Genomic DNA, 9,258 nt, shown 5'->3' with positions numbered 1-9,258 from the left:
CACACACACACACACACTATCTCTCTCTGTCTCTTTCTAAGTACGGCAGGAGCTCCTCCTTAAGTGAAAATCTTGCTCAGGGAGCAAAAGCCCAACATTTAGCCCCGTTGCTAGGCGACGAGGAACACATGGTTGGAAGGAGCCAAGAATTCATGTTTACACTGTTTGTCAAGGAAGTCTCATGTGACCTGACACACACAGTCATGTTTCCATCACTTCAGAGGACACTACATGGACTTACATCGACTTCCTAAAGACGTATGTTAACCCTGAGCTTAAACCAAGCCTCAAATTTTATGATTTACTTTCTGGGGAGTTGCATTTAGTCCCCAAAAGGAAGGAGAGTCCCCACAGTGTGACAGATGTACGTCCCTACAACATGAGTAATACATGACACACACACACACACACACACAGGCAGGTATGGAGCTGGGGTTGTACTGCACGTCTCCCTTTCATCATAGCAGCTGATGGTACACAGTCTTCTCCTATGTGGACAGTGCATGAATGCAGAGGAGGGCTGAGACTAGTGTAACATGTGCTGTGTAATTAACAGCTTTTTGTAAGTACACTGCGATGGCACTTCAACTGCTAGTTTTTTTAGGTCCTGTGATAATTGGTTTTGACGAGATGAGAGCCACTCGTGTCATCGATTCACACCTGACATTGCTGTGGGTTGTGGTGTTCCTTTTTTCTCTGTCTTGGAACTGAAGTTGTTCCTCTGCAGACTCTGAAAAGGGATAAGCCACTAATTTGTAGCTACACACACACAAAGATTAAGGAAAATCAAATTCAGGGAACCTAAGTGAGTTACGTCTTTACGTCATACTCCTTTATTGTGTGCAAGATGTTCGTTAAGTGCTTTTGTGATGCTCTAAATGTTTAAATGTTCATCTATAGGGACTAGTAAAAAATATGCATGACTGACCAAGCCACAAACAACAGCACTTAATACTCCCAGCAGACTGTCAAGACCATCAGAGAGGATTTTTTTCTCCAGTTTAACATTACAAACATGTTAGTCCAACCACTGCAGAGCACCGAGGGCACTAACTGACAGCAGCTTACATAAAATTCACACAGGAGGCAGCACAGAGGTCCACAATAGAGCTTTATTTTGTCATTCATCAAAATAACAAACTTAGTATCTCTGCAAGCTACTGTAACAAACTCAATCAGAAATTAACAAAAAATAAAACAAAAAACAGGTACACCTCTATTTACACCATAGGTTCTGATGTATGCTCAATCACCTGCAGCTCATCACTGGGGGCAAATGCCAAATAAGACATGAGGCAGCTTCTACATGGTGCTGTGCCAACAGTAGCAGACAACACATTGCTGATGTAGTCAGGAGGGGAGCTGGACAGTAGAAGGCTAATCCAATGTCGAGTACCATTGTGTGCACTTCAAAATAAAAGCCTTTGATCCCACTCAGTGCTTTTATTTTCATGACAATACAGATTTGATCTGAGCTTATCTGAACATTAAGAGGCATTGGCTGATGCTCCTCAGTGCTTTGGGGAATTAACAGGGGACACTTTAAATTTAAAATGGTAAACATTTCATGTGTGATCTAAGCAACAAGAGAGAGAAAAAAAAAAAAAAAAAAAAAGCCTATCAAAACGGAGCATCCTGTCGTTGATACAAAAATGGGAATTATTACAGGGTATACAAACTCAAGGATCCATTATAACTGAGAAAACAAGACAATTTTCAAATCCGGGTAGATTGTAAATTTTATTGGAAAACAAAAATATACAACTTGGAATGGATTATTTGAGGCATGACCAGAGGCCATTAAAAAAAAAAAGAAAAGAAAGAAAAGTAAAAGTAGTGAGTAAAACATTAAAAAGCATGGTAAGATTAGTCGTTGTCTGGTATATAGAACAGCAGATACAAAAAGAGTTTGTACGAGTACCTAGGAGATACACCCGTGTCATTTTTTTGCAGTAGTGCAATGCTGAGAGATTTCCATATATACTTTGTCCATAGTCCATGCAGAGTTAAACTCCTCTACATTGTTTCCATGCCAACAGTGTTACCAAGTGACAACCAGCTGACAGGTTTCCAATGACGCCATGCGTGGAGGGGCCCCGAGCATACAAGACGGGAAGATTCGAAGTTCTCCGGCTCCCAGGGGCCTCCACAGGCATCTGGTCGTTCTGTCACTCCAAAACACCATGACAGCAAAAGAAAGGGACATGGGGACAAGAGCCTATGCAGTTTACATGCAGTTCCTTTGGACAGCAGAAGGGGCAGGGACGAAGAGGGGCTATTAAGATTTTACAGATAAATTACACAAAGAAAAAAAGGCAAATTATTTATATACGAAATCTGTACAAGGCCTTCACTTCGCCGTCATCATTTGTACGAACTCTGCAGGGAAGAGGGGAGAAAAAACAAACAAATGGTGTGACATGGTATCCAAAGAGTGATCCAGGCAGGTTACAAATGTTTAAGAAGAAAAAAAACAAAAAACCATCTACCAACCTTCATAGTTGACCTGTCCATCTCCGTCAATGTCTGCTTCTCTGATCATCTCGTCCACTTCTTCATCAGTCAGCTTCTCCCCAAGGTTTGTCATCACATGGCGCAGCTCAGCAGCACTGATGTATCCATTGCCATCCTGAAAGTGATATTAGTCAGTGAGCTAGTTTTAAGCTTAAAAAAAAAAAAACACCTGCTTTACATACACATGTGTGCAGACAGCATTTACCTTGTCAAAGACACGGAATGCTTCTCTGATCTCCTCCTCGCTGTCTGTGTCCTTCATCTTCCTGGCCATCATGGTCAGGAACTCTGGGAAGTCTATCGTTCCATTTCCTGAAGGGAAATACCAGACATTGATGAGGGATTCCCGTCCAGCATGTCAACAGTATGTGTGTGGTTGGTAGCTTGTGAATCCAGATTGCCTTCTCACCATCAGCGTCCACTTCATTGATCATGTCCTGCAGCTCTGCCTCTGTGGGGTTCTGGCCCAGAGAGCGCATGACTGTTCCCAGCTCTTTGGTGGTGATGGTGCCATCTCCATCCTTGTCAAAGAGCGAAAATGCCTCCTTGAATTCTGGTTGCAAAAAAAAAAAAGAAAAAAAAAAGTGGTTGGGCTTCTTTAGTAAGGCAGACCATGTCATTCCAATATGTAGATATGTACAGCAAAACTGGCAAGACAGTTGCTTTAAACACTGCAGAAGACTGAAGCCAAGACAGAAAATTCTAGATTAAAAACCATGTAAATGCTGTCAGCACATCTTGCATAAAGGCTTCACCTTATCCTGAAGTCTGCCAATCACATTGACCCAAACCCTGAATTAGCTCAAGGCTTAAAAGGGCATTATATCACTCATGTTTCAGTTATAAACTAGCTGCAGCATACTGATGAGCCCTTCTGTTTTCAGTTCCAACTGCAATCGTTTTTGGCTAAACAAGAACAGTGACCACGAGACCAAGCAGCAGGGCAGTCAGGCTACATCAGAGAATGACAGCCTGTATGGTTTGGTGGAGCCGTGAGGGATGAAGAACGATGACACACTCATCAAGCGTGATGAGGCCAATGGGCAATGTGTAGTGGCATACAGCAGCTTGTCAGCATCATAAAAACTACAACCTGCCCTTCCATTTGCAGGGTCAAACACACAGGGCACACCCTTTTTGTTGTGAGGAGAGGCCTGCAGTCTGCATCAACTGCAGGAAGGGGTGGGACTCCAGCTCCTCTGGTACTGGCCATTAAAACCCCACATCACTGCAGTCGCTTTAAATTACTGTTAATTTCCCCCAAGTCAACAGACCACGCTAGTGCACAGTCACGTCATCATGTTTGTACAAGCCGACAATCTACAAACTGCCGCATGTCAGCAAATCATCAAGCAAGGGTCTGTCCACTAAAAGCTGACACCATGAAATACAGCACGATTATGATCGGCATATTGTGAAATATAAGCCCCAAACTGAATCAAGTCAACAAAACCCAGCAGATTTTAATCAGTGAAACCACTATCAATGTGCCACATTTTAGACACCAACTGCATGCAATGCAGAAAACGTCCCCGAGCACATACTGGCAGCAATGCTACAAGACATAACCCAGTTCCTGCATGATTTAGATAACATCTAGGTCTCATCTTAGGATAGCAGTCTACGAAGCCCAAGTTGCTACTGCAGTTGTTCTTGAAGCACTCCTACTGAGAACACACCCAGAGCAAAGGACACATCATGCACAGCATGTAAAAAAGGTGACTGCCAACGCCACGCCAGAATACACAGAGCTTCCAGATTACATCATTTATTATATGGCAACCATGAAAATGCAAAGTTTTCCATGAGGGAGTCCTTCAGCAAGCCACAGCCTGCAAGCAACAGCCGTTTCATTCATTCCTGTTTTATGACCAGTAGGCTGCCCTGTGGAATGCCTTAAAAGGCAAAAGTATAAATCCACTGCAAGGATCCATAACGCAGGCCACTTTGCAGAATATGAGGAAAGTAGTAGATCAGTGTAGCGATGTCTTACCAGCAATCTGCTCTTCTGTAAGCTGATCAGCCTGTAAAACACAAGATGAGGCAATTAATAGCATGCCAAATGGCAAAAAACGACTTTCCCCTCCCTAGAACAACTTTAGTCATCCCAATTCTTCATGGATTGCCTCAGAGTTGGGGCAAACCATTTCCCACAGCTTTCTACAGATGGTAATTACTCCGGTGGCAACAATGGCCACGTTATTACAGTAGTTGTAACATTACAACTACACCAACAGGCATTTTGTGCCGCTTGGCCGAGAATCTGAATACTGAAGTTGAAAGAAAGCGGAAACGCGGATATAATGGCAGACTACACGTGGCCTTCACACGATAAATCTACCTATATTTGAATGCTCTTTGTCCCCGGACAATGAATGGCATACAATTTGGCGGTAAACGTTAGCTAGGGAGAGCTAAAGTTAGCTAGCTACCGTTATGTGCCGGCTCAGTCAGACTAACGCTGCACCCTCTCAGCACAAGGACTGACTAATACAGCAGTCGTCACCAGAGAGGCATCGGCTGGGAAATACTCACATTACTTCTCCATCACTGCCTTTCACTTAATGGGATGATTACTTGTCCAAAAAGCCAATTATTCGGACACCATCACAATTTAGCGACCCCAACACTACCTAGAATGCTGCTGGACCTGTTATTAGGGGACGCAACGCTGGTGCACTGTGGCAAGTGCAGGTAATACGCTAACATTAGGCACAGAGATATGAATGCATTAATTCAGCTAACGTTAGTGTTGTAGACCATGCTAGCACTACCTAGCATTGAGCAGGCTGTCATTTATTCGACCACCACTGCGGTAGTTAACGCTGCAGCGGCTGTAGCTCACACACCGGTGACGTTACGTTTTATTGACATTAATTCCGCACATTGAAAAAAAAAAAGAAAACGACGCCTGCTAAGGGACTGTCGACCGAGTCTAGACTGGAGAGAAAACATAACTCTGTTTTCCTTACCATTTGGATGTGGATGTAGCGGCTGGTTCACGACAAAATCCGTTAGAGACCAGAGCCAACAGGAAGCCTCGGCGGACTGACACTCGGTATGAACACACTGAGGAAGAGCCTACTGGACTCGCCTTTAACGGCTGCCCCAAACTCCTCCTCTTTCCAATATCACTCCGCCAACTTCCCTTTTCCTCAGTTACTTAGTTAACTAAACGCACATTTGTAGAAGTGATTAGCAGCACAAAAAAATCTGAAAACAACTGCAATACCCATGCACGACTGCCACGAACGTTTCGACGTACGTGTTATAAATTATAATGCGCATCGCCGATGGTCTACATAACGGCGTATGAATACTTTCTGCTACTCCGTGATGGGGCAGAAGACGTAGCTGAAAGAAATCGCGCTCTCTGATTGGTGTGTTTGTACCTGCAATGCGTCACTCCCATGGTCTGCGCTGCCGCTGCATCCTGTCCGTAGACATCCCAGTCAGAGCCACAGGCGTAGCAGACAAGCTTGTTGCATAGTGTGTGTGTACATGTGGCCATCATCTTCAGGGATGCCCAATGAGATAGTTTTGATAAGTTATTAGCCGCCAGGAGCTTGGTTTGTTACTTGTAACTGGGGTGTTACTGACCCACTTTCTGCTTATGCGAGTTTCTGCATTTCCTATTGCTGCATTTCTGATGACATTACTTGTGTTTTCATCAGGATATTGATACCCGTGCTTTTTTGCTTTTTTTTTTTTTTTTTTTATAAGAAGAAAAAGAAAATAGATTACTGATGCAAGGTTACCACAGGCTGTGATGGAGTTCAGTGCAGCTCTTGAGTAAAGTTCCTCCTGTCTGCTGTGCGAGTCTTCATCACTTCAAGTTGAATGCATAATGAGATGCAGTGTCAAGGCTGAAGTGTATGGGTGTAATAGTTAGTAATAAGTAATAGTTTGCGAATGTGTGTGCGGCCTGTGTGCATGCACACTCAGATGTGTGATGTGTGACTGGCTCTGTGGCAGGCGGTGCTGTCAGATGACTGTGGATTCTCAGGTCTAATTGTACTGCTGGTGTGGATGGGAGTATCTGATAACCTGGCTGCTTATGCCTGACTGCTCCCAGTGACCACCTGTCTCTGGCATGATCCCATGGCAGATGCTGAGGAGGAGGGTGGACGGGGATGCGCGAGGAGAAGGATTTTGAAGAACCGCTCAGAGAATGTACTAGAATCTCCACGTCCCAAAACAGCCCCCCTTCCTCCCAATTCTGCTGCCTCTCTTATTATTAGACGCGGATGTCACACTACACGTAGAGAGCGGGGATTGTGAAAAGCTCAGTTTCTCACATGTAGATGTAAGAAATGTGCATCCGAAGTGGTTCCCATCTCCATCTGCGCTGTTTGCAGAGGTGATGCTGCCTGTGCCATGTGATCCACTGAGCAGCTTTAGCATCAGCCAGGCTTTTTCCCAACCTGCCTAATCTGGAGCACATTGGATTCTTTTCATTTAAATCTGTTTTTCTGCTACAGGGTTTTTGTCACTGCGCGGATTATGTAATGCCAAAGGTGACGGCACAAAGGCCCGTCACAAGAACTAGATAAGCTGGAGCATGTGTGAACGAATCACCTTTTGCCTCTCCGAAAATAGGCTACCTCGAAAACCCTGTAAAATGTGAACTCAGGTACTATTATGTAGTTGCCATGAACACTTAACTGGGCTTCTGTTGATATTCAAATGCATTAGACATTATTCCGGAACACGTACGGTGAATTGCTCCAGTAAAACAGTTGTTCAGAGAGAATGGTTTATTGTTGGGTCATAAATATTTCAAAATCTGAATAGCTCTCTATCTAGTCATCTAGTCTGCTCATCCAATATGCAGAATCAGCTGTTTGGCCGGTTGATGACATGCCCTTCAATGATCCCAGGGTCTCAGAGGACTTGTTCCAGGTCAAAGGTGATTTTAGGTCGGAAGTTAATATGGATAGGGACTATTGGAACCCAGGGAGACATGAGTTAATGGTCTATAAAACCTGAAACCAATCTCCATGATGGAAGCCAAAGAAGAGCACAATACAGTGTGCGTTACAGGGCTATTTTTGCACTATGCTTGTAAGGTGTTATGTTAACTCTGTAGTATTATTTTGTAATCAGATTAATCAATGCCTGTGTGTGTGTGTGTGTGTGTGTGTGTGTGTGCGTGTGTGCATATACACACCATACTCCAACCACTGCTGTTTCCATTATGTTTCCCCTCCTCTTATCAGCTCTGTGAATATGTAACTGCCTCACAATATGAGTCCTTATCGGACCAAGCCCAAGCGACCAGGAACATTTCTATAAAACGGCAGCTTTGATTTCCATGCCGCAGGGGTCAAAGGTCACTTTAGTTCAGCAGAGGCAGGGCTGAAGTCACCCCTCCATCTTCATTAATGTCACCTCCCAATGGCCTGTAACATCACTCCCCCTGATAGCGGTTAGCATTGTTCCCTTTGCAGAAAAACCTACCATGTGGGTCAGTTCGATTTTTGGCAGTGGGGGCGGGTTGGCACCAGGCACGTGAGATACAGTATGTGGTAGAGCTGTGCAGTGTTATTGCACAACCATGCTCTGAAATAAAGCAGCTTTCAAGCAAACAGCTTAAAGAGTAGCATTCTCTTTGTATACCTCAGTGGTGTGTGTGAGGACTTTGAGGGATACAGCGCTGGTGACAAATATGAGAAGATGTTTACCTGTGTAACTGAAAGACGCGGACGGTATTATTAATGAATGCGGCTTTGTAATGCACCTGCTGGTTCCATGCCAAGGGAGCGGATCACCTTTCATGGGAGAGAATGGCAGTTGTTGGTGCGTCATGTCAAGCTACTATTAGTGAAGAGACCTTTTACATTGTGTGAGCGTGCATGTCTGTGCGCATGCAGGCCTGCATCTGTGTGTGTATTTGTGAGATTAGCCTATATGCCTCGGTGCAAATGCTTCTGTGTACATGCACTGATGGTAAATACGGCAGGGAAGGAGTGCGTTCATGTACGCATGTATTTTTTATGACCTACAGGCAATTTCAGCTGCATCTGATGAGCCTCTGAGAAGAATTCCTGATTGCCAGTAATGTTTCCCAGCATACACTGGCCAAAGGTTGTGGTCCAGTCAATGGGCAAAGTAAACAGCCTACAGCAAACCACTCCCAGTGAGCGTGAATGGTTTTACAGCCATGCAATAAGGGCATTAGGCCCAACAACGGGCTAGCCGCACAGGCGCCAATTCCATCGGCATTCTGGCCTACCTGTTACTGAGAAATGACATGTTTTCCAAAATTACATCATGAGGCAGAAATGATTAATGGCCTCAAATCGGATAAGAGGATTTGGTCGGGCCTGCTATTCCCTGCCTATTTCAATCATGTTGTGATGAAATGGATATAGTGTTAAGCATGCACTTAGTTTTCTATCCCCATAACGTGTTTCTATTTGTTGGTCTGGGCACAAGATCATCAAGCGTCTCTAAACCTGCACATGTCAGTTGTTTTATTTGAGGGGATCTGAGGGACAAAACCACTTACTGGCTGTCAAATAGCATCCCTGCTGTTGATCTTCGCTCTCTCACTTTTCATTCCCCTCCTGTCCTCTCTCTCTCTCTCTCTCTCTCTATCGCTCTGACTCTCTGTCTAACTCTGTCCCTCTCCCTTCCTCCCTCGTTCCCTGACTGGCTTGCCTCCAGGTTGTCTGCTGCAGTCAGTGTGGAGCTGGAGTTCAAACACTGCAGACTTCAGCAGCACATGAAACAGTGCTACTT

The 9,258-nt window shown here is 44.5% G+C and overlaps 1 protein-coding gene across 1 annotated transcript; it reads right to left on the bottom strand.

Annotated features, from left to right (window-relative positions):
• Positions 1-1,092: 1,092 nt before the first annotated feature.
• calm2a (calmodulin 2a (phosphorylase kinase, delta)) lies at positions 1,093-5,579 on the bottom strand. Its single transcript, XM_070840553.1, has 6 exons — positions 5,487-5,579; positions 4,508-4,538; positions 2,924-3,067; positions 2,720-2,826; positions 2,494-2,629; positions 1,093-2,379 (listed from the first exon to the last, which is right to left on the bottom strand). Exons 1-6 carry the CDS (start codon positions 5,487-5,489, stop codon positions 2,351-2,353), a joined length of 450 nt encoding a protein of 149 aa, XP_070696654.1. The 5' UTR covers positions 5,490-5,579; the 3' UTR covers positions 1,093-2,350.
• Between the last annotated feature and the right edge of the window lie 3,679 nt (positions 5,580-9,258).

This window comes from Pempheris klunzingeri, chromosome 12 (genome assembly GCF_042242105.1).
Source record: "Pempheris klunzingeri isolate RE-2024b chromosome 12, fPemKlu1.hap1, whole genome shotgun sequence".
NCBI lineage: Eukaryota > Metazoa > Chordata > Actinopteri > Acropomatiformes > Pempheridae > Pempheris > Pempheris klunzingeri.
The sequence above is the reverse complement of the archived record's forward strand: the minus strand, read 5'-3'. Positions and strand labels throughout refer to the sequence as shown.

Coding starts and splice junctions, on each gene's coding strand:
- calm2a (XM_070840553.1), bottom strand. Junction 3,068..4,507: donor TACAGAAGAGCAGATTGCTG/GTAAGACATCGC, acceptor TTTTGCAACCAG/AATTCAAGGAGGCATTTTCG. Junction 2,380..2,493: donor TGGACAGGTCAACTATGAAG/GTTGGTAGATGG, acceptor TCTTCCCTGCAG/AGTTCGTACAAATGATGACG.